This window comes from Crocuta crocuta, unplaced genomic scaffold, assembly GCF_008692635.1.
Source record: "Crocuta crocuta isolate KB4526 unplaced genomic scaffold, BGI_CrCroc_1.0 scaffold65, whole genome shotgun sequence".
Classification (NCBI taxonomy): domain Eukaryota; kingdom Metazoa; phylum Chordata; class Mammalia; order Carnivora; family Hyaenidae; genus Crocuta; species Crocuta crocuta.
In genome coordinates this window covers 3303068-3329893 of record NW_027530683.1, presented here as the reverse complement: position 1 = coordinate 3329893, position 26826 = coordinate 3303068, and the positions used below count along the sequence as shown (strand labels likewise).

The 26826-nt window shown below is 36.4% G+C and overlaps 1 protein-coding gene and 1 pseudogene across 6 annotated transcripts in view; both read right to left on the bottom strand.

The window, feature by feature from the left end:
- RALGAPA1 (Ral GTPase activating protein catalytic subunit alpha 1) overlaps positions 1-26820 on the bottom strand; it is a 259411-nt gene extending 232591 nt beyond the window's left edge. For all 6 annotated transcript variants that reach the window (XM_077769216.1, XM_077769217.1, XM_077769215.1 and 3 more), the window contains exon 1: positions 26482-26820. In XM_077769216.1, the coding sequence (XP_077625342.1) occupies positions 26482-26587 (106 nt within the window). In that variant the 5' untranslated portion in view covers positions 26588-26820. The remainder of the gene's footprint in view (positions 1-26481) is intronic.
- Positions 7653-26188, bottom strand: LOC144235658 (small ubiquitin-related modifier 2 pseudogene; annotated as a pseudogene).
- Positions 26821-26826: the final 6 nt, after the last annotated feature.

Genomic DNA, 26826 nt, shown 5'->3' with positions numbered 1-26826 from the left:
CAAAATATAAAAAGTACTATACACCATAACCAAATGGGACTTATCCCAGAATGCAAGGTCAGTTCAAAGTACAAAACTCTATCATTGCAATACAATCAATATACAGGTAAAAACCCACATACAATTGTCTCAATAGACACAGAAAATGATAATGACACTCAAAAAATTAGGAACAGAAAGTAATTTCCTCAACCTGATAAAGGGCATCTATGAAAAATCCACAGCTAACTTCATACTGATTGGCAAAAGACTGAAAACTTTACCTCTAAACACATAAACAAGACAAGGATATCCCTTTTGTGACTGTTACTCAAAAGTGTACTGGAAAGGCTAGCCAAAGAAATTAGGCATGAAAAAGAAATAAAAGCCATATATTATAGAAAAGAAGCACTACACCTCTGTTCACAAATGACATGATCTTGTATATTTAAAAAAAAAAAAGTCCTAAGGAATACACATACACATACACACAAATCTAAGAACTAAAAAACAAGTTCAGCTAGGTTTTGGAATACAAAATGAATATACAAATCAACTGTATTTTGATCCACTAGCAATAAATAATTCAGAAATGAAAATAAGAAAACAATGCCAGTATGGGGAAGGGGAAAAATTAGATAAGGAGAGAGAGGGAGGGAGGCAAACCATAAGAGACTCTTAAATACTGAGAACAAACTAGGGTTGATGGGGGAGGGGGAAAGAGGTGATGGGCATGAAGGAAGGCACTTGTTGGAATAAGCACTGGGTGTTAAATGGAAATCAACCTGACAATAAACAAACAAACAAAAAAAGCTAAGCAGAAAAAATAAAAAAAGAATAAAAGAATTAAAAAAGAATTTTAAAAAAACAATACCATTTACAATAGCATGAAAAGAATAAAATATTTGTGAATAAAAGAAATGTAAAATTTGTACACTAAAAACTATGAAATACTGCTAAGAGAGATTATAAAGACCTAACGACCTGAAAGACTTTCCTTGGTCGTAGATAAAAAGCAGTAATATTGTTAAGATAAAATACTCTTTCAAATATATGTAAAAATTCAATGCAACCTCTATCAAAATCCTAAGTGGCTTTTTACAGAAATTAACAAACTGATCCTAGGAGTGCCTGAGTGGCTCAGTCAGTTGAGTGTCCGACTTCAGCTCAAGTCAAGATCTCATGGTTCTTGAGTTCTAACCCTGCATTGGGGTCTGTGCTAACAGCTCAGAGCCTGGAGGCTGCTTCAGATTTTGTGTGTCCCTCTCTCTCTCTCCCCCCCTCTCTGCTCATACTCTGTCTCTCTCTCTCTCTCTCAAAAATAAACATTAAAAAAAAAACTGATCCTAAAATCCATAGGAAAATACAAGGAACACAGAATAATCAAAACAATCCTTAAAAAGAACATCAAAAGCTACAAATTTCCAGTTGTAAAATAAATACATCATGGGGATATAATGTACAGCATTGTGACTATAGCTAATATCATACTGTATATTTGAAAATTGCTAATAGAGTAGATCTCAGGGTGCCTGAGTGGTTCAGTGGGTTAAGCATCCGACTCAGCTCAGGTCATGATCTCACAGTTCATGAGTTCAAGCCCTGCACTGACCTCCGTGCTGACAGCTCAGAGCCTGGAGCCTGCTTCAGCTTCCGTGTGTGTGTGTGTGTGTGTGTGTGTGTGTGTGTGTCTCTGCCCCTCCCCTGCTAACACTCTCTCTCAAAAATGAACAAACATTAAAAAAAAAAAAAAGAGTAGATCTCAAAAGTTCTCACTAGAAGAAAAAAGAGTTTGTAATTATGCATATGGTGACGAATGTTAACTGGACCTACTGTGATCATCATTTCACAATATAGACAAATACTGAACCATTATGTTGCACACTTCAAACTAATATGATATAGGTCAATTATACATCACTTTTAAAAAAGAATAAAAAGAATAAAAAGAACAGATGCTTTCAAATTTCTAAACTTACCACAAAGTTACAGTAATCAAAACAGTGTGGTATTGGGATAACAGACATAGAGACTAATGAAACAGAATTAAAAGTCCAGAAATAAGCTCTTACACAATAGTCAAATGATTTTCAACACAGGTATTAAGACAACTCAACTGGGATAAAAATACGTGCAAAAGAATGAGGTGGAATCACCATCTCATACCATATACAAAAATTAACTCAGAATGAACCAAAAGCCTAAATGCAAAACTAAAATTATAAAACTCTAAAAAGAAAACATGATCTTGAACTAGTCAATTATTTCTTACTTATAACACCAACAGCACAACCAACAAGGGAAAAAATAAACTAGACTTCACCAAACTCACAACTTTTTTGTCTCAAAGGATACTATAGGGAAAATAAGACAATCTACAGATTGCTGAAAATATTTACATATTAAACATTTCATAATGGCTTAGTATCCAGAATATGTAACTCCTAGAACTCAACTATAAAATGAAATATAATTCAATTAAAAATAGGCAAAGGATCTGAATAGACATTCTCCAAACAAGATACACAAACAGCTGATAAACACACGCAAAGAGCTCAACATCATTAGCCATCATGGAAATGTATACCAAAACCACAATGAATGCCTTAATGAGTAAAGACAACAATGATTCAAGGTGATACCCAAATCCTGACTGCTAATGTGAGACAAATTTTTGAATTAGTAAAGTCTGCCTCTAACATGACTTGCCTACTTTGCGAGAGGCCTTGCAGTCGCCATCTGCCCTTCCCCACCTTAACACTGAAAGAGCAGACTGGTATGAAGATAAGATTAAAGAAATGCTTGTTGGCCTGTTTCCCATAAATAATAAACTGGATCAGCCTCCAAGGGAAAAACAAAAACAACCACGATGAGACACCACTTCCCATCCACAATAGCTATACTCAGAAAGACGGATAATAACAAGGATTGACAAGTATGCAGGGAAATGTCTTTGTACACTGGTGGTAGAATATGAATGATATGCTGCTTTGGAAATGATCTGGCAGTTCCTCAAAAAGTTAAATACAGAATTACTGTACGACTGTATGACCCAGCAATTCAACTCCTGGAAAAGTATATACCCAAAATTGAAAACACAACTGCACAAATGTTTATACATAATTATTCCTAATAGTCAAAAAGTGGAAACAACCCAAATGTCCACCAATTGACGAAAGGATAAACAAAATGCTGTATATCCCTACAACTGAATTATTATTAAACCATAAAAAGGAATGAAGTACTATTAAATACTAAAACATGGATGAACCTTGAAAACATCATTTTAAGTGAAAGAAGCCAAACACAAAAGACCACATATCTTATGATTCCATTTATATGAAACATCTAGAATAGTCGAATTCATAGAAATAGAAAGTAGATTAATGGGTGCCAGGGGAAGAGGGTAAGGGGACGTTGGGAGAGAATGCTAAAGGATGCAGATTTATGTTTCTTCCTTATTTTGATAATCTATTCCTTTCAGCTAGTCTTATATTCAACCCCTTGACATCCCAATTCATGAGATCTGCCCAGTCTTATCTGGCTAACTGAATCTGAGAGCTAGAACTTCTAGGCTAATCTGAAAAAGAATTAATATGAAAAAGAGAATTTAAAAAGTACTGGAAGAAAGTACTTATTTTCTAAGTCTAGAAACACGAACTGTTCCATCACCAGTTATTGATGTTTACTATGAACAAATGCTTTACCTTCACTTTTACAGGGTCAAACACTAGCTAGCTATTAGTATACCACTATTTTATAAAATAATGTCTCTATTTTTCTTTTAATTGAGACATAGGAGAGTAATCAAAATACGTTGCTACTATTATTCTGCATCCAGTTCTATACCTCTAAAATAGAAAATAATTTCTCATCTCCCTACACTCAAAACGCATACTTTTGGACACTGAAAATAAACGTAAGCATATTTGAAAAACCTATTACAGTGAATAAGGAGAAGTAAATACTATTACAAAGTCCTACCATCTTTCTCTTTTATATTCATTTCATATTTGACATGATTCTTTTACTGTTCTATCAACTCCTTTACTCCTTTGCAGTTTGCCTGAAATGTAGCAAAGCACTATATATTTATTCAAATGGTTGCTTAGATCCATCATTTTCAAAAGAGTTTTAAAGAAATAAGTTACAGAACAGATGCATAATTTTTTCCTTAAAGACATCTTAAAAGGCACGTTTATAAGCAGGAGCTTTTTTTAACAACCAACTTGCTTTTAGAAGGTTCTAAAGACAATTGATGGAAAAAGAAGGGTGATTGGAAACTTTGAACCTTCTGATTTAAAAGGATTTAGACAATGACAACAAAGTTTTGGTAACGTAAATGTACCTTTTAGTAGCTATTTTACTTCAAAATAGTTTTGGGTTGGGAAGCAAAGAGTAATGTTGCTAGGTAACACAATTTAAGGATTTCCTTGTGTTTATCTGAAATAAAATATCAACAATGCATTTCCTTTCATTCATTCAAATCTTGTTTTCCCAAAATGTAACTTTTAAAGATTTTTCTAATTTATCCCTTTTTAGTAGGGTAGAGACTGAAAATACAGAACCTAAACCACTATCATTTGGCCATTTACGAAAACATGGATGGAGCTTGAAAGTATAATGCTAAGCAAAATAAGTCAGTCAGAAAAAGTCAAATACCATATGATTTCATTCATATGTGGAATTTAGGAAACAAAACAAATGAACAAAGAAAATAAAAGACAAACCAAGAAACAGGCTCTTCACTACAGAGAGCAAACTTCTGGTTACCAGAGGAGAGGTAGGTGGGTAGATGGGTTAAATAAGTGATGGGGATCAAGGAATACACTTCTCATGACAAGCAGTGGTGTTATATAAAATTGGGTGAATCACTATACTATATATCTGAAACTAACATAACACTGTACCTTAACTAATAAAAATTAAAATAACTTAAAAAAGATCATTCAGGGGTTTGTACTGTATTTCTTTAATTTTTTTAAATGTTTATTTATTATTGAGACAGAGAAACAGAGCATGAGTCGGGGATAGGCAGAGAGAGAGGGAGACACAGAAACCGAAGCAGGTTCCAGGCTCTGAGCGGTCAGCACAGAACCCAATGCGGGGCCTGAACCCACAAACCATTAGATCACGACCTGAGCCGAAGTCAGACGCTTAACCGACTGAGCCACCCAGGTGCCCCTGTATTCTACTTCTTAAGAACAAATTCTTACTGGGGCACCTGGGTGGCTTAGTCGGTTAAGCGTCCGACTTTCGCTTGGGTCATGATCTCGCGGTTCGTGGGTTCGAGCCCCGCGTCAGGCTCTGTGCTGACTGCCAGCTCAGAGCCTGGAGCCTGTTTCAGTCTGTGACTCCCTCTCTCTCTGACCCTCCCCTGCTCACGCTGTCTCTCTCTCTCTGTCTCTCTCCTAGAAATAAATAAAAAACATTAAAAAAAAATTAAAAAAAAAAAAGAACAAATTCTTACTTTGAATAGGTCATAATATCTTTAATCCAATTTTACCACTTTTAAGGTTCCAATCAAAATTCAAATAATGTTTTAATTTCTTCCCATAATTTCTGTGCTTCAAATTCATTTTTCATGTAGTCTTCCAATAATATCTGAAGTGTTATTATTTTAAATTTGTAAGATATGTAAAGTATCTACAGAAATATTAGGTGAATAATATAGATGAAATCAGAACCTAGATATTCTGATTTTCTCCACTATATGCCCCTACTAACTAGCTTTTTAATACTCAAGTTTTCTTGGGGATTAATTACTGTCTCTCACACTGGTCTGTAACAAGAATTAGGTCAGGTAACACATGTGAAATGTTTGGTCCAGGACCTGCCACTATATGTGGTCAAAATATCAGCTATTATTACCAATATATGACAGCTGCTTCTATAAAAATGTTCACTCCTTAAAAATTTTCTCAAAGATAGTGAAGTGACAGAAACAAACCTGAAATATACTTTGTGTTCATGTGAAAAAGTCAACCTACTGATTTAGTAATTATTAGAATCCTAACACTTCCTGTGAGATTCATAACACTCAACTCTAGTAATATACCTAAAATCCAAAATTAATCTCCAAATAATGAATATTTAGGTTGGTTCAAATTTTTCATTAAACACTGCAGTAGATCCTACACATGTAACCACTTCCTTAGAATTCTAAGAACTGGAAATGCTGGCTTCGACGTATATATGTATGGGTCATTCCACTTCCATTTGCATTTGCATTTCCCTTTCCTGTCCTTTCATTTCATGTAGGCTGCATACCCAACGTGGGGCTTAAACTCACAACCTCAAGATCAAGAGCTGCATGTTCTACTGGCTGAGCCAGCCAGGTGCTCCACATATGTATGCTTAAAATTTTGATACTTAACAGTCAAAATGCCATTTAATTTACATTCCATCAATAATATTATGAGGGTCTTTTTCTTAAAAAAAACAATTTGTTAATGTCTATTTATTTTGAGAGAGTGCATGTGTAGCAGCAAGGGAGGGGTACACAGAGAGGGAGAGAGAGAATCCCAAGCAGGCTCCGCACCGTCAGCTCTGAGCCCAACGGAGGGCTCATCTCACGAACCATGAGATTGTGACCTGAGCCGAAATCAAAAGTCAGATGCTCAGCCAACTGAGCCACCCAGGCACCATACCTACAGAAGTTTATTTAAAAAACAAAACACAGGGTGCCTGGGTAGCTCAGTCCATTAAGCATCCAACTTCAGCTCAGGTCATGATAGAGATTGTGAATTCGAGCCCCACAATGGGCTCTGTGCTGACAGCTCAGAGCCTGGAGCCTGCTTCAGATTGTGTGTCTCCCTCTCTCTCTGCTCCTCCCCCACTCACACCATCTCTCTCAAAAACGAACACTAGGAAAAAAAGAAAGAAAAAAGCTTGACTTGAAGGGAAAACTACCAAGGATTCATTTAGAGTAATTTATCCTTATGTAAAGACAGATTGCCCTACATGTAACAGCTTCATATAGTTATAAAATTCTCCTTAGTTTTACAATGATAAAAGAAAAAACATGAAAATTCTCCAATTGAACAAGGTATGCAAGGATTTTTATGTTGTTTTTCTGTTAAACACTGAGAGCAAAATAACTTACTGGAACATAAAGATAAGAGCTGAATGGGGGCACCTGNAAAAAAAAAAAAAAAGCTGAATGAACATGCCACTAGTGGAGAAAGGGTATTTTCAAAGAACCAGCATTTTTCCCCATCCCATCTTTTTTTTTTTTAATTTTTTTACTGTTTTATCTATTTCTGAGAGAGAGATAAAAACAGCATGAGCAGGGGAGGGTCAGAGAGAGAGGGAGACACAGAATCCGAAGACAGGCTCCAGGCTCTGAGCTAGCTGTCAGCACAGAGCCCAACATGGGGCCCGAACCCACCAACCATGAGATCATGACCTGAGCCGAAGTCAGAAGCTTAACTGACTGAGCCACCCAGGCGCCCCTCCCCATCCCATCTTCATCTGATGTCAATCAAAACAAACCATTGGCCATTTAATTAAAAAAGTACAATATGCTCATGCACATACACATACAAAATGAAAGAAAAGAGAAAATTATACTGTAGTAGTCAGAATGTGATAGAACCAAATTGCGGTTTTTTAATTGAGAATGTCTTGGTCTGGAGGAACAGAGTTCTGGAGTAAGGTAGCAGGTTTTCTTTTTAGTAGACACTTGCTGTCTGCTGCTGGAACACATCAACTGTATCTTCATCCTCCATTTCTAACTGTGCAGGCTTGTCTGCTTTATTGACTGGCTGCCCATCAAATCAGAATCTAATCTGTCTTATTGACAAACCTTGCCATTCACAATAGGCTTTCATTAGTTTACTAAGTGCATGCTTCTTAATCTTAAACTGTACCACCGAACCATCCTGCCCTGTCACCTTCCAATTAATATGATCACTGTCCTCAGTCTTAACTCCTTCCTTGGGCTTTTCCTCAGCCACAGTAAGCTCCTGAGTCTCCTTTGCTACGGCTTCACAAAAGAGAGACCTGGTGGCTCAGCAAACCAGCACACAAGCATCAGGAGCAGCAGCAGCAGGACGAGGAAGCAGTGGAGGAGGGAGCCAGCACACCGAGAAGGTCTGTTTTTAACATATCTCGATAACACACAGCACAATCTTTTCCAAATTTCATGAACATTTTACAGTCCGGAAATTAACTCCCTTAAACATGCTGCAACTGTTTCATAGTTTGGTGTTCATCTTTTAATTCTGCTAAAGAAGGGTTTTATTATTAGAAATACAAAATATTTGAAATAGGCAAATTAATCAATTCTGTGACAATTTTTAACTCTGGTATAAGTTTTGAAAGTGGGCTTTCCTATCCTGATATAATATAGATTTCCTTATTTCTTTCCATTTTATCATGAAGAGTTAGAACTATTTTTAATTGATTCTTTATAAAGTAGTGATCTATATATCACTCTTTATGCAGATGAGCATTCTTTCTTCTTCATCTTTATCTAAACTGCCATTTAATGAAGTGGTCACATGAGCACCTTCTTTAATAGAAGTCCTCCTTCTAAAATTTAACCTCCTTTTTTAATGTAACTGTTCTTGACTATAAAAAAGATGTGCAAGTCTTTAAAAAGAGGCTAAATAAATGGAGGCTCCTTGGAATAGGAAGAATAGATACCATACCAATGTTAATCTCTTCTAAACTAAACCTATAGATTCAAGTCCATCCAATAAAAAAAAGTCCTAACAAACATTAGTTAGGGATTTAACAAGCTGATTCCCAAATTCATATGGAAGAGCAAAAGGTCAAGACACTAAGAAATCTGTATTAGTCTCCTGTGGTTGCGAAGACAAATTAGGGCCACAAGCTTGATGTTATGTGCTATATTCACTCATCTTCTCTCTGGTATCTACAGATCAATATATTCTATTAAATGTAGGTGAGAAAATATACTTTAATGTTAACATACTGTTGGGCTACCAGACAGAAGTCATGAAAATTTCTTTTAATAATGAGGGAAGATTATCTGATAACTTCTGCCATAATGCCATCAACATTTTTCAGTTAAAGTGCTGTGTTTTGTTTTTATTTTTAACGTTATACAGACTTTAGATTCTGAACCAATTTTTCTGCACAGGTACTAAAGACAACCCAAGGTCTCTTTTCTTTCTTTTTTGCAGGGTGTCATTTTTTAAATTTTTAAAAAATTTACTTATTTAAATTCAAGTTAGTTAGCATACAATGTAATACTGGTTTCAGGAGTAGAACCCAGCAATTCATCACTTACATATAACACCCAGTGCTTATCCCAACAAGTGCCCTCCTTAATGCCCATCACCCATTTAACCCATCCCCCTCCTACTTCCCCTCCAGCAACCCTGAGTTTGTTCTCTGTCTTTAAGAGTCTCTTATGGTTTGCTTCCCTCTCTTTTTATCTGCTTTTTCCTTCCCTTCCTCTATCTGTCTTATTTCTTAAATTTCACATATGAGTGAAATCATATATTTGCCTTTCTCTGACTGACATTTCACTCAGCAGAATACATTCTACTTCCACTTACCTTGCTGCAAATGGGAAGATTTCATTCTTTTTGATCACCAAGTGGTATTCCTTTGTATGTACGTATGTATGTATGTAAAAATAAAAACAAAACAGAGCACTTTAACTGAAAAGTTACATATGTGTGTACACACACACACACACACACACCACATCACATCTTCTTTATCTATTCATCAATCAATGGACATTTTGGCTCTTTCCATAATTTGGCTATCATTGATAGTGCTGCTATAAACAAAGGGATGCATGTGTCCCTTTGAATCAGCATTTTTATGTCCTTCAGATAAATACCTAGAAGAACAATTGCTCAGTCATAAGGTAGTTCTATTTTATATTTTGGGGGGAAACTCCATAGTGTTCTCCACAGTAGCTGCATCAGTTTGCATTCCCACCAACAGTGCAAAAGGGTTTCCCTTTCTCGACATCCTCACCAACATCTGCTGTTTCCCGAGTTGTTAATTTTAGCCATCCTGTCAAGTGTAAGTTTGTATATCATTGTGGTTTTGATTTGTATTTCTATGATGATCTGATGAGCATCTTTCCATGTGTCTGTCAGCCACCTGGATGTATTCTTTGCAGAAGTGTTCTTGTCTCTTGCCCATTTCTTCACTGGGTTGTTTGTTTTTTGGGTATTGAGTTTGGTAAGTTCTTAGATTCTGGATACTAACCCTTTATCTGATACATCATTTGCAAATTTCCAATTCCGTCGGTTGCTGTTTCGTTTTGTTGATTATTTCCTTGGCTGTGCAGAAGCTTTTTATCTTGAGGAGGTCCCAAAAGTTCATTTTCGTTTTTATTTCCCTTGCCACTGGATACATGTCTAGTAAGAAGTTGCTGCAGCTGAGTTCAAATAGGTTGTTGCCTGTTTTCTCCTCTAGGATTTTGATGGTTTCCTGTCTTACACTTAGGTCTCTCATCCACTGGAATTTATTTTTTTGTATGGTGTAAAAAAGTAGTCCAGGTTCATTCTTCTGTATGTCACTGTCTAGCACCATCTGGTGAAGAGACTTTTTTTCATTGGATACTCTTTCCTACTTTGTTGAAGATTAGTTAGCCATACATTTGTGGTTCGGTCCATTTCTGGGTTTTCTATTCTGTTCCAATTACCTGTGTGTCTGTTTTTGTGTCAGTACCATCAACTGTCTTGATGATTACAGCTTTGTAATACAGCTTGAAGTCCGGAACTGTGATGCCTCCAGGTTTGGTTTTCTTTTTCAACATTACTTTGGCTATTCAAGGTCTTTTTTGGTTCCACACAAATTTTAAGATTGTTTATTCTAGCTCTGTGAAGAATGCTGGTATATTTTGATAGGGATTGTATTGAATGCATAGATTGCTTTGGGTAGTTTTTAAAAAATGTTTATTTTTGAGAGAGAGAGAAAGAAAAAGACAAAGTGTGAGCAAGGGAGGGGCAGAGAGAGAGGGAGACATAGGCTCCAGGCTCTGAGCTGTCAGCACAAAGCCCAACACGGGGCTCAAACCCATGAACCACGAAATCATGACCTGAGCCGAAATCCGGCACTTAACCAAATGAGCCCTCCAGGCACCCCGGGTAGTATAGACATTTTAATAATATTTGCTCTTCCATTCCATAAGTATGGAATGTTTTTCCATTTCTTTGTGTTTTCTTCAATTTTTTTCATAAGCTTTCTATAATTTTCAGCATACAGATCTTTTACCTCTTTGGTTACTTTTATGTCTAGGTATCTTACGGTGTTTGGTGCAATTGAAAATGGGATCAATTCCTTAATTTCTCTTTCTGCTACTTCATTATTGGTGTATAGAAATGCAACTGATTTCTGAATGTTGATTTTATATCCTGCAACTTTCCTGAATTCACATACCAGTTCTAGCAGCTTTTTGGTGGAGTCTTTCAGGTTGTCCATGTAGAAACACGTATCATGTCATCTGCAAAGAGTGGAAGTCTGACTTCTCCCTTTCCAATCTGTATGTCTTTTATTTCTCTTTGTTGTCTAATTGCTGAGGCTAAGACTTCCAGTACTATGTTGAACAACAGTGTTGAGAGTGAACATCTCTGTCATGTTTCTGAACTGAGGGGGAAAACTCTCAATTTTTCTCCATCAATGGGGAAAAACCAAAGTCTCTTTCTAATCAGAATACTGCCTTTAAATATTTTTTCTACCACCGTCAATTGAAAGAAAATTGTTCACAAAAAAGCAACTTTGTTCACATACCTAACACATTCATTCTTGAACTACAGAATATTTACTGAACACCTATTTTATGCCAGGCACTATGCTAAGTCTAGGGACAGGAAGACAAAGAGACACACCTCTGCCCTCGGGAAGGTTAATAAACAGTCATAAAATGAGTACATTGTAATAAAATAACCAAATTACTAGAAGTAAACAGCACAGTGTAGGAAAAGTTCCTATGCCCATCTGATGGGGAAGCCTTCATCAAACCTATGAACCGTAAAAGAAGAGCAGAAGCTTTCCGGTGTAAGAGTGACGGGAAGGTATGATACAACAAATATCATTAACAAAGGTACAAGAATCACAGAAAGTGATTTCTGATTCAATACTGCTGAAATGTAAAGTGCCAGAGAGGGATAACAAGAATTAAAGAAGACTCTGTGGTAGACAAAAATACATTTATGTAGGTGGGGACAGTTGGACTTTGAGGTGTCTATGGGCTACCTTTACATCTATTTATCTTTTTCTACCACACTGTCAAAAATCAAAGTTTCGTGTTTTAGTAACTTGAAGGATGATGCTGCTTTTCACAGAAATACAAAAAAAAAAAAAAAAATCATTTGGATTATACAGACATAAATAAAGTATGCTTTCTTTTTTAAGACACTGAAAACTTAAACCAACATGCTTCTCTTTTCACTTTAGCTGTCAGGAAATCTAAGAACCAAAGTCAATGCCTGAGAGCTTTAATCACCTTATTTCTAGAACCTGGTAATGCTTCCTTTAGTCAGTTGTCTGTTTTATCACTAATCATTCTATTCCACATTTTACGCAGGCCTATAAACCACATAAAATTGTTTAGATGAAATAAAATCCTTAATAAAAAAAAAATGTTAATGCAGAGGCAGCTCACAGTATTTGAAACAGTTTATTTTAGTAAGCAAATTAATCAGTAACATTTATGTGAATAATCTGCTCCGTAAATCACTGCTTCATAAATACACAAAGATAAAGTATTTCAATTATGTCAAATTAATTTTTCAAATCAGTAAGACTCAAATTAAAGAATATAAACTAAAGACTATATACAAATTAAAGAATAAAAAAATCTAATGTCATATATATAGAATTACTAACTTTGCATATCAAACCCTCAAAAATATATTCAGGTATCAAAACAATTTTTTTATAAGCAGTTTACAATTCACAAGGACTCCACATGTTCAGATTTTCATTCATGTCAGTTCAAAGTTCATCTGTACCATTTTTAAGTTACTTACTGAACATATGGTATTTGCTTCTGTCCTTTGCATATTACCATTTATGCCCATCGAATATTCTTTATGTTTCTGATTTAGGATATTTTAATCTAATTTTCTTTGTGAAAACATTAATATATCCAGATCGGAGAAACACAATCAAGTATTTTTCAATCATCAATTGATAGTAAATTTCTTCTCTAAATGCAAAAAAGTAAAAAATGGGGAGGAAATTTCTTTGATTAAAGCCAATTTTCAGTCTCATTTGTTTCAGAGAACCTCTTATCAACATCTGATGTACAATGCCTTGAAAACTTAGGGAGTTTTTGTGGGGTTTTTGTTTGTTTGTTTGTTTCAAGCAAGTATGGACATCAGGTACAGAATTCCTAACAGATGGCACACAAAAGGTGTGTTCGGACTATTCCAGCTTCCTGACTTAAGAGTTTCCAGGCCACGGTAAGGAAGAAACGGAATCAGGTCAGCCAGAGCCAATGGAATCCATAAACTGAGATTATCAGCTGACAGTCCAGGGAAACCAAGATAATTAGAATTCAAAGCACGAAAGAAAGATACACACACTGAGAGAATTCCAGATACTGGGGAAAGCTCCCTTCTTTATGATCATAAGGAAACTTCCTAAGACAAGTGAAAGAACTATGTGAAAGAATTTAAGAGAACAGTACCAGATGCTCACATAAGACTGAGAATAGCATCTGTTCCCAAGAGCTGAACTTAAAAAAAAAAAAAAGTCCTCATAATTTGCAGGGCATTCATTGGGCAGAATACTCAGAAAAATTTTGCCTCATAAAAATAGTAATTAGCCCCAGACAGATCTATCAAGAAATCATAAAAACAAGACTTAAAATGCTCAAACTTTAATTTAATTGCATCCCAGAATAAAGCTTAAGAATTTACAGGAATACAAAAATATCCAGAAGTTAAGAAGGTCAAATTCACAGTATCACCTATCCCAAGACTGGTCAGCATAGAAAGAAGCAGGAAAACAACCTAGGATAAGGAAAATAATCAACTGATTAAAACTGACCCAGAATTGAAAGAGAGGTTAGAATGAGCACAGAAGTACATCAAGTTACTTTAACTGTATTTCATGTGTTCAGGAAGTTAAAAAAAAAAAAAAAAAGACATGCATATGATATAATTTTATACCCAAATTAACTAAATAAAAACATTTGAGATGAAAAATAAACTAGATAAGATTAATGGCAGATTGCATAAAGCTGAATACTAGTGAACTTGAAGACAACAATAGAAACCACCCAAGATAAAACACAGAGAAAAAAGAATCCCCCAAAACGAAAAGAATGTCAGTCTTTCCAAGCCAAGAAACTTTCTAATATACTAATAATACTTTCCCAATACACCAATCTAATATTAATACTCTCATATACTAGTAAATGAAATTCCAAAACAGGAGGGGAGAAAGAAGTAGGAAAAAATTACCAAAATTACTGAAAATGTAAACCCAAGCAAGCTAAGAAACTCAATGAACCCCAAACACCAAGAAAACTACACCACGGAACAACTGCTCAAAAGCAGATGAAGAGAAGATCTTAAAAACAGCTTAAAGAAAAATGTTACATGCACAGTAAAGATGATAGCAGATTTATCAGAAATAATGCAGCAAGGGGCACCTAGCTGGCTCAGTCAATGAAACATGTGATTCTTGACACAGGGGTTTGAGCCCCATGTTGGGTGTAGAGATTAAAAATAAAATCTTTAAAAGAAAGAAAGAAAGCAAGCAAGCAAGCAATCAAAAAGACAGGGGGAGTAAAATGTTTTAAGGACAAAGGGAAAAAGCCATAAACCTAGAATTCTAAACAAAGCCAAGAATCTATCCAAAAAGGGGTAAAATAAAGACTTTTCACACAAACAGAAGTGTGAAGAATTCATCACTACACACCTTCATCATTACAAATAAACATTAAAGAAGTCCTTCAGGCAGAAATGAAATGATACTAGGTAGATAGAAATAACTATCTCTACAAAGAAATGAGGAGCAATGGGAAATGATACATCCTTTCTTATTATTACTTAAAAATCCTCAAAAAATAACTGCTCAGGGGTGCCTGGATGGCTCGGTCAGTTAAATGTCAACTTCACTCAGGTCAGGATCTCCAAAATCACAGGTTCGAGCTCCTTGTCAAGCACTGTGCTGACAGCTCAGAGCCTGGAGCCTGCTTTGGATTCTGTGCCCTCCCTCTCTCTGCCCCTTCCCTGCTTGCTCTTGCTCGCTCGCTCTCTAATTTAAAAAAAAAAAAAAAAACCTGCAAAAAAACCCTGCTTAAACAAAATAATGTATCATAATATATAATAATTTTTTAAAAAACTGCTTCAGCAAAACAACATGTATAAGCAAAAGTATGACCAGAAAACTATAAAGACTGAGGGGAGAAATGGAAGTACACTTGTACAAAGTTGTCATACAGTAAGAGAAGTGGTGTAAGTGGTATATCACCTAGCAGTAGCTCTGGTAAGATAAAGATGTTTATTATAAATCATAAAGCAATCACTTAATTGATAAAGAGATTATGGCTAATAAATCAATAAAGGAGGTTTTTAAAAGAATCAAATTTATTCAACTAATACCAAGAAAGAAAAAAAGAAGAGAGTACTAAAAACAGGCCAAATAGAAAATAAATAGCAAGACAGGCTCAAACTTAACCAAATCAATAATGACATTAAATGTACATCATCTAAATGACTACTTATTGGTCTTCATCTGAACAGAACAATTTCAAGTAAGGAGACAGAGTCAGTATTCAAACATGTCTCAAGGAGAAAAGTCCAGGACCAGATGGCCTCACTGGTGAATTCTACCAAACATTTTTTTTTAAGTGTTTATTTATTTTTGAGAAAGAGGCAGTGTGTAAGGGAGGAGGGGCAGAGATACAAGGAGACACAGAATCCGAAGCAGGCTCCAAGCTCCCAGCTGTCAACACAGAGCCCACTGTGGGGCTCAAACCCACAAACTCTGAGATCATGACCTGAGCCGAAGTCAGATGCTCAATCGACTGAGCCACCCAGGCACCCACTCTACCAAACATTTAAAGAATAATTACCAACTCTTCTCAGACACTTCCATTTAAGAGAAGAGGGAATACTTCTGAATTCATTTTACAAGACCAGTGTTACTCTGACATTAAAAAAAAAAAGACAAGGACACACTGCAAGGGAAGAAAATTATAGGACAATATCCCTAAAGAACATAGATGCAAAAATCCTCAACAAAATAGGAGCAAACCAAGGTCAACAATACATTAAAAGGATCATAGTCATGATTAAGTAGAATTTATTTCAAGCATACAAAGATGGTCCACCATCCACAAATCAATGTGATTCACCACAGTAACAAAATGAAGGATAAAAATCACATGATCATCTCAATAGATATTAAAAAAAAAAGCATTTGACAAAACTCAACATCGACTCATAATAAAAACTACCAAACAACTGGGTATAGAGGAAATGTACCTCCACATAATAAAGGCCATATATGACAAGCCCACAGCTGACATCATACATCATACTCGATGGTGAAAAGTTGAAAGATTTTCCTCTAAGATGAGGAAGACAAGATGCCCACTCGTCACTGTTATACAACACAGTACTGGAAGTCCTAGCCAGAGCAATTAGGCAAGAAGAAATAAAAAGCCATCTAAACCTGAAAGGAAAACAAAGCTGTCTCTACTTGCAGATAACATAGGAAATCCTAATGACTCCATCAAAAAACTGTTAAAACTAATAAACTCAGCAACGTCTCAGGATACAAAATCAATATACAAAATACAGCTGCATTTCTACACAATAACAATGAACCATGAGAAAGAGAAATTTAGAAAGCAAACCCAGGGGTGCCTAGCTGGCTCAATCAGTAGATTATGTGACTCGATCTTGGGGTCACAAATTCAAGCCCTACATTGGGTGTAAAGCTTACTTAAAAAAAAAAAAAAAAAAACCTTGGAAACAAAAAAACTTGACAATAAACTATTTTTTAAAAAGCCATTTACAACTCCATCAAAAAGAAAGATACTTAAGAATAAAATTAACCAAGGAAGTGAAAGATCTGTACACTAAAAAAACAGGACCCTGATTAAGAAATCTAAGAAAACAAAAATAAATAGAAAGATTCCATACTCATGGATTGGAAGAATTAAAAGTTAAAATGTCCATACTATCCAAAGCAATCTAAAGATTCAATGGAATCCCTATCAAACTTCCAATGGCATTTTTCACAAAAATACAAAAAACAATCCTGAAATTTGTATGGAACCACAAAGGACCTCAAACAGCCAAAGCAATCAGGAGAAACACGAACAAACCTGGTGACACACTCCTTGATTTCAAATTCTATTACAAAACTAAAATAATCAAAACGGTACAATATTTGCATAAAAACAGACACCTAGATCAATGGAACAGAACTGAGAGCCCAGAAATAAACCACCACGTAAATGGTCAACTAATTTACAATGAAAGAGCCCGAAATATACAATATGAAAAGGGTAATCTCTTCAATAAATGGTATTGGGGAAACTCAACAGCCATATACAAAGGCTTCTGCATAGCAAAGGAAAGCATCAACAAAATGAAAAGGCACCCCTCAGAATGGATAAAATATCTGCAAACTATGTATCTGATAAAGGGTTAATATCCAAACTATATAAATAACTCATACAACTCAATAGCAAACAACAAACAATCCAATTAAAAAATGGACAGAATATCTGAACATTTTTCCAAAGACATACAGATGGCCAATAGGTAAATGAAAAGGTATTCAACATCACTAATCATCAGTGAAATACAAATCAAAAACACAATGAGATATCACCTCACACCTGTTAGAATGTAATTTTCAAAAAGAAATAGATAGGGGTGCCTGGCTAGCTCAGTCGGTTAAGTGTCTGACTTTGGCTCAGGTCATGATCTCGAGGTTCGTGATCTTAAGCCCTGCGTGGGGCTCTGTGCTTACAGCTCAGAGCCTGGAGCCTGCTTTGGATTCTGTGTTTCCCTCTCTCTCTGTCCCTTCCCTCACTCACACGGTATCTCTCTCTCTCTCAAAAACAAATAAACATTTTAAAAAATGTTTTTAATTAAAAATAGAACTACCATATGATCTAGCAATTCCACCTCTAGGTATATATCTGAAGGAAATGAAATCAATTCCTCAAAGGGATATATGCACCCCCTTGCTCACTACAGTATTTATAGTAGATAAGACATAGAAATGACTTAAGTTGTTCCAATGGATGAATGGATAAAGAACATTTAATATGTGTGTATGTATACATGCATACACACACGTATACACACTACACACATGTACACAATGGAGTATTATTCAGCCACACACAAACACACATACACACACAAAGAAAAAGAAAATCTTGCCTTTTGCTACAACATAGATAGAACATGAAGGTATTCAGTGAAGTAAGACAGGGAAAGACAAATACTCTATGTTTTCAGTTATAGGTAAAAAATTTAAAAAAACAAACACACAAAAACAGAAAGAATGGCGGTCGCTAGAGGCAAGAGGTGGGGGAAATGGGTGAAAGTGGTCAAAAGGTATAAACTTCCAGTTGTAAGATAAATAAGTTCTGGGGATATAATAAAAATAGCATAGTGACAAAGAAAAAAAAATGTACATCATCCATTTTCATTAAGAGACCAATCTCCAAAACAAAAAGTATTACCAGACATAAAGAGATCATTTCACAGGGTGCCTAGGTGGCCTTGTCAGTTAAGTGTCTCTTGATTTCAGCTCAGGTCATGATCTCACAGTTCATGAATTCAAGCCCCAAGTGGGGCTCTGCACTGACAGTATGGAGCCTCCTTAGAATTCTCTCTCTCTTCCTCTCTCTGTCCCTCCCCTGAACACACACACACACACTCTCTCAAAAATAAATAAATTTAAATCATTTCCTAATGGTGAAAATAAATTTATCAAGAGTAAAGATTAACCCTGAATGCGTATCACCTAATAACAGAGCTTCAAAATACATGACACAAAATCTGATAGAACTGCAAAAGAAATAGACAAACCCATAATTACAATCAGGAACTTCAGCACTCCATCTCAATATTGATAAAAACAAGCAGACAGCAATTCAGCAAGGATATGAAAGTCTTTAACACTATCAAGCAACTTGTCCTAATTGACATTTTTAGAACAACAATTTTATAACAACAATTTTAGAACATTCAATCCAACAACAGCAGAATATATATTGTTTTCAAGTGTAAATGGAACATGTATCAAGTTAAAACATATTCAGAACTATCAAGACATTTTTAAAGAAATCAAGTTCTAAAACATGTTGCCTGAAATTAAAGTAGAATTCAGTAACAGAACAGTATCTGAGTAATCCACAAATACTTGCAGCTAAAGAACACAACTGTAAATAACCAACGGATCAAAGAAGAAATCAAAAGGGAAGGTAGAATGTATTTTGGACCCAGCTGAAAATGTAAATACAAAATACCATAGTTTTTGAGATGTTACTTAGGAAATATTTGTATCATAAAATGCCTAGAGTGGGGAAAAAAGGGTCTCAAATCAGTAATCTCAATTTACATTTTAAGAAACTAGAAAAAGAGCAAATTAAAACTAAGTAAAAAAAAAAATCAAAATCAAAGCAGAGATCAATGAAATAAAAATGGAAAGACAGAGAAAATCAGTAAAGGCCACAAGCTGGTTCTTTTAGATTTATAAAAGTGAGAAGCCTCCAGTCATACTGATCAGGAAAAGAGAAATTATCAATATCAAGATTAAGAGAGGTGACACCAGGGGCGCCTTGGTGACTCAGTGGTTTGGGCACCTGACTTCAGCTTGGTTCATGATCTCGCAGTTCACAAGTTCGAGCCAAGCATCAGGGTCTGTGCTGACAGTTCAGAGCCTGGAGCCTGGTTCAGATTCTGTGTTTCCCTCTCTCTGTGCCCCTCCCATGCTGGTCCAATCTGTCTCTCTCTCTCTCTCTCTCTCTCTCAGAAATAAATATTACAAAATTAAAAAAAAAGAGAGAGAGAGAAAGGACATCACCACAGATACTACAGAGATCAAAAGGAGTATTATGGACCACTTTATGCCTATACATGTGACAACTCATATGAAATAAAATTTCCTTGATAAAAAACAAACTACCAATGCTCACTCAAGAAGAAATAGATAACCTGAATAGCCATCTTTCTATTAAAGTAGTTAAAAACATTCCCTCAAAGAAAACTACAGATCCAGATGGCTTCACTGGTGAATTCCACCAAATCTTTAAGTTAAAAATAAAACAATTTTACATAAATACTTCTCAATTAATACTATAAGGCTAGCACTAGCCTGTATCAGAAGCAGAAACATTATAAGAGAAGTACAAGCCATTATCTCTCATAACTATAAACAAAAAAATTACAAACAAAATTTTAGCATAACAATATACAAAAATGACACTACAAATGACAAAGCAAAGTTTAATCCCAGGACTGCAGAGTTGATTTAACATTTGAAATCAATAGCTTTAATTCATCATATTAACAAATGAAAACAAAATCTGTTCACCTCAATAAAGGTATAAAAAGCATTTAACAAATCCAACATCTACTCCTGACCCAAACTCTAAGCAAAAAATGAAACTTCCTCAACATGATAAAGGCATCACGTTGCACAGTTAAAAAAAAATTGTTTGCTTTACCCTTAAGATCAAGAACAATACAAGGATGCCCATTCTCACCACTTCTACTCTATACTGTACTAGGGGTTCTAATGAGTTCAACAAGCCAAGAAAAAATAAAGGCATCCACATTTGGAAAGGAAGAAGTAAAACTGTCTTTACTCTCAGATAAGACTATGTAAAAAAATCCAAAGGAATCTACAAAAAATTAATAGAACAACTAAGTGGGTTTAGCAAGATTTCAGCACACAAGCTTAACACACAAAAATCAGGGGTGCCTGGATGGCTCAGTCAGAAGAACATGAGAGTCCTAATCTTGCAGTCCTAAAATCAAGCCCCACACTGGGTGCAAAGATTACAAAAAGAATTTTTTTAACTTTAAAAGAAAATTGGCATTGCTGGGGCATATGGGTGGCTCAGTCATTGAGCATCCAACTTTGGCTCAAGTCATAATCTCAAAGTTTGTGAGTTCAAACCTCATGTCGGACTCTGTGCTGACAGCTCAGGGCCTGGAGCCTACTTGGGACTCTATGTCTCCCTCGCTCTCTGCCCCTCCCCGACTCACACTCTATCTCTACCTCTCTCTCTCAAAAGTAAATAAACATTAAAAAAATTGTATTTCTTTACACTAGCAATTAACAAGAAACAGATATAAATATACCATTTACAACAACCTCCAAAGTGGAAAATATTTAGGGATAAGTGACAAAAGACATGTAAGACCTACGTATTAAAAACTACAAAACACTATCAAGAGAAATAAAATAAGCTGTATATAAATGGAGAAATATAACTCGTTCATAAGTTTGAGAATTCAGTATTATTGTCATTTCCCCCTCAAATTGACCCACAGATTCACTACACTCGAAATAAATATCCCAGCAGGAATTACTATTTATTTAATTTTTAAAGACACTGACAAGATAATCTTAAAACTCAAATGGAAATGTTAAGGGCCTGGTATGGCCCCCACACACTATAACCCCCAAAAAAATCTTTGAAAAGGAATTACAAAATTGCAGGGACAATACCACTTGATTTCACGATTTATTAAGTTACAGTAAAAGAAAATAAAAAACCTCTGTGTGTGTGCGCGCGCGTTCGCACTGGCGCGCACAAAGTGAGAGGGAGAGGGAGGGGTCCTGACTCTAACACAAATAAATAGATCACTGGAACAAAATAGAAAGTCCAGAAATAGACCCTCATATATATAGACGAATGACTTTTGGAAAAAGCGCAAATGCAATAATGCAATTCAGTGAACAAAGGGCTGTCTTTTTCAAAAAATAGTGCTGGAGCAAATGAACGGCCATTTGCAAAAAAAAAAAAAAAAAGCCAATCCTATCTCAAACCATATTTACAAAGTTATCTCAAGATAGATCACAGATCTAAAAAAAAAAAAAAAAAGATAGATCACAGATCTAAATATAGATCCCAAAGTTATAAATTTTTTAAAATGTTTATTTATCTTTGAGAGAGAGGAAGAGACAGAACGTGAGCAGGGGAGGGGCAGAGAGAGAGGGAGACACAGAATCCAAAACAGGCTCCAATGTGAGCTGTCAATGCAGAGCCCAGAACAGGGCTCCTACCCACAGACCAAGAGATCATGACCTTGGCTGAAGTTGGATGCTTTACTGACTGAGCCACCCAGACACCTCTGAAGTTATAATTTCTTGAAGAAAGGATAGGTGAAACTCTTTGTGACTTTGGCTTAGGGAAAAAAAGATTCTGGATAAACATAAACTATAAACACCAAAAGCAGTTTTAAACCATAAAAGACAATACTGATATATAGACTTCATCAAAGATGTTAAGAAAATTAAAAGACAATTCAAAGACTGTTTACAAAAAAAAAAAAAAAGCTCTGTAGGGGCACCAGGGTAACTCAGTCAGTTAAGTGTCTGACTTTGGCTCAGGTCATGATCTCACGGTTTCTGAGTTCGAGCCCCACATCAGCCTCTGTGCTGACAGCTGAGAGCCTGGAGCCTGCTTCAAATTCTGTGTCTCCCTCCCTCCCTCTCTCTCTCTCTCTGTGCTCCTTCCCTGCCTGGGCTCGGTCTCTCTCTCTCTCAAAAATAAACAAACATTTTAAAAAGTTTAAAAACAAAAAAGCTCTGCAAATCACTTATCTGATAAAGTGCCTGTATCTAAAAAATATAAGGAATTTTCAAAACTGGATGAAAGCAAATGATTGGATTTAAAAATAAATGAAAAATTTGAAGACACTTCAAACAAGTTATACAATAAAATAAGCACATATATAAAGCTCAGTATTATTAGATATCAAAGAAGCAATTATTACCACTAAATACTTATTATAGTGATTGAAATTAAGAAGACTGGCCGTACCAAGTAGTTTTAGTACATGTGTGCAGAAAATGTCACTCTCATACCTTGCTAGTAAGAATGTAAAATTGTAAAAAGCAGTATGGCAATAAACACACAACTGCTATATGACCCAGCCATTCCACTCCCAGGTATTTATCCAAGAGAGAAGAAAGCATGTGTCTATAATGCTACAAGCACACCTCACAGCAATTTTATGTGTAATGGTCCAAAACTGCAAACTCACAGGGCACCTGGGTGGCTCAATCAGTTAAGCGTCAAACTTTGGCCCAGGTCATGATCTCGCGGTTTGCTGGGTTTGAGCCCTGCATCAGGCTCTTTACTGGGATCCTCTGTCTGTCTGTCTCTCTCTCTCTGCCCCTTCCCCACACGTGCAGATGCACATGTGCATTCTCTCTCAAAAATAAAACATTAAAAAATTTTTAAAAATTACAACATTTGTGGGTTTTGTTTTGTTTATATTTCAAGTTTTTATTTAAATTCTAGTTAGTTAACATATTGTATAATATTAGTTTCAGGAGAATTTAGTGATTCATCATTACATACAATACCCAATGCCCATCACAAGAGCTCTCCTTAATACACAACACCCATTTAGTCCACCCCCCACCCTGCCCATCTCCCCTCCAGCAATCTTCAGTTTGTTCTCCACAGTTAAGAGTCTCTTTTATGGTCTGCCTCCCTCTTTTTTTTCTTTCCCCTATGTTCAACTGTTTTGTTTCTTAAATTCCACATGAGTGAAATCATATGGTATTTGTCTCTCTGACTGACTTATTTCACTTAGCATACACTCTAGCTCCAACCACGTCGTTGCAAACAGCAAGATTTCACTCTTTTTTATAGATGAGTAATATTCCATTGTGTACATATACCACATCTTCTTTATCCACGCATTAGTCAATAGACATTTGGACTGTTTCCATAACAAGTACATTTGGAGGCCTATCTTGCACTCCACAAGATTTCGAAACCTCAGCAGTATGGACATTTAGAGCTAGAATATTGTTGTGATGGATTATCTTGTGCAATGTAAGATATATAGCAGCATTTCTGCTACCCACTAGATTCCAGTATCCTCTCCCCCTATTTGTGACAACCAAAAGTGTCTCCAGACATTGTGGCCAGAGGGGCAAAATGGTCTCTGGTTCAGAACCACTGTTCTAAAACTACTGAAGTGTAAAAAGAGACAAACCAAAAAACAGGCTCTTAACTATAGAGAACAAACATGTTTACCAGGCAGGTGAATGGGGGATGGGTAAAATAGGTGAAGGGGAAGAGTACCCTTACCTTGATGAGCACTAAGTGATATAGGGAACTGCTGAATCACTATTTTGTACACCTGAAACTAGTGTAACACTATGTTAACTACACTAGAACTAAAATAAAGATTTTAGGGACATCTGAGTGGCTCAGTCGTTAAGCACCCAACTCTTGGTTTCAGCTGGGGCCATGATCTCATAGCTTTCTGGGTTCAAGCCCTCAATTGGGACTCTGTGCTGACCGTGCTGAACCTGGTTGGGATTCACTCTCCCACTCTTTCTGCTCCGGCCCACTAACATTGTCTCGGTCTCTCTCAAAATAAACTTTAAAAATAAAATAAAATAAAATATTAAAAATAAATAAAAATAAGATTACTGAAGTGCAGTAATCTTTCTTATGGACCCCCTCCACTGACAAGGCAGGGAGTCTGAAAGCACAATATTCTCTAGTTGAAGGTTCTTACCGATATTTTAAGTGTTTATATACAGTATAGGCTTCATTTTTTAAAAACCCATAAATAAAAGCACAAGTGGTCTCTTTTCATTATTTTTTTTTCAAACCAAGGAAGCTAGACCCTACAAAATATCTAGCATGTGTGGCCTCTTAATTTAGACCAAGCCACCCAAATGTAAAAAAAATGTTTATGCCCAAGAAGTATGTACAAACCATTTCCTAATCACTATCACTAAATACAGCAGTTAGTTTAGGAAATGTCAATACTCTACTGTAACTTAACTTTAAAGCTCCGCCTTTACTCAACCTATCTGTCCCAAGTAGGTGTCAAATTCCATTAAGTCTCCAATTTCAAACAGCCATTATCTGTGATACATCTCCTACATTCACACATTGACTTTCTCTATTGCACTCTCTTAGCCAAAGCTTTTCTTCAATGGCTTAACTCAGAAGTAGAATGAAAACAAAAAGATCACAATCTCAACTACATTAAGATTTATTATTTTCTTGAAAACTGGCTCTCTTTTTACATTGACAAACTGGATTTAATTGCTTTCTTATTCCACAGGAATAAATGCAATTTACTTGTGACAAAGACTTGTTGCCATAAATGTAGGAAGAGTAAAAAAACAAAGACATGATATCTGGGCTCCAGTTCTGGCTCTGCCTCCTAGTAGTTGGATGACCACTTAACATTCCCAGATCTCAGCTTTCTCATTTGTAAAATAGGGAGTAAAATAATAAATACGTCCACAGTTACTGTGAGAATTAATTGTAATTTATGTGAAATCATTTTGTAAAACATACAAATGTTGGGCATTACTGCTGGTATCCTGATGGTATGAGTAAACAACAAGCAGAGAAAGACACAGTGAAAACACAGAACTTACATCACTAATGAAACATCACTTTTCAGAAAAACAGGAAAAGAGCTTGAAATAATACCCTGAACTAGGATTCAGGCATCTGGGTTCTAAACTCAGTTCTGCCAATAACTCTCGGTATCAATGCAAAGTAACTTTCCTTTTCACTTCAACCTCCATCTAAAAAGATCCAAGTGCTGGACCAAATGTTCCATAAGTATCAGTACAGCTCTCATCAGCTGTGAAATGAGCAAGTATGCAAAAGATTCCTTTAACACTATTACCACAATTCAGAGAACTGTTTGGTCGGCCAGCCAAACAGATGTAGAGGGCAACAAAGAAAAACTAAATAAAAATAGAATCGTATACAATTCTCGAGAAGCAAAGGAAGCTATAAACTACTGTTTTCTGTAATTAATAACAACCTTCCCTCTAAATGACAGTAATGATGAACAAGGTACATTAACAGAAGGGCGGGGCTCTTGCCCCAAGATTTTTTTTGAAAACCAGCCACTTCCCAAAGAGGTATAACTGCTTCCTCGTCCTCATTAGCCATGAAACTTGAAAGATTAAGGTTTATATTGTTTGAGAAGGTTTTTTTTTCACTTGGATGAGGATGGCGGTAGTCACCTGACACACATTCTATAAACACCATTATCGACAACACCAAGCCTCTGGAAAGTCTAAAAAAGATCTCAGTTTTTAGAGTAATACTAGTTTATAAAAAGGAGTTCGGGCTATTAACTCAAAATTGGATAACCCTGTTAGTGGTGATTAGTGTTTGCCAACTGCCAAGTTTTCCCTTCCCCAAATTATCCAGCCTCCCGCGTCTCCGCGGAGGCGACGCCTCGCCCTCTACTCCTGCACCGCGCCAGGGCGGGAGGGAGAGTCCCCACGGGCTCCCAGAGGAGGGAAGGCCTTTGGGTGCCGCCACCCCTCGCTCCTCACCGATGACGATGCGCAGGTGCTTGAGACGGGTCAGCGCGTCCTTCTTGGTGTCCAGCACCTTCTGGGTAGACTTCTTCACGTCCCCGTGCGGCTTCTTGGAGAACATCCTGCCGCTGCCGCGGCCACAGCCGACTCGGGGACTCCGGCCCGGCACCGGCGGCGAAAAGTGGAGCGAGTGGGCGGGGAGGATACTAGCCTCAGCAGCTCATTCACTCCCCAGGCTTGCGGGCCCCGGCGCAGCCGACTCCACTCACATCCAGGCCAGGGCCGCCACCTCCACCCGCCTCGCGCCGCGGCTGCAAGGCACCTTCGGTTCCGGCTCCAATATGGCGGATACCCTCTCCC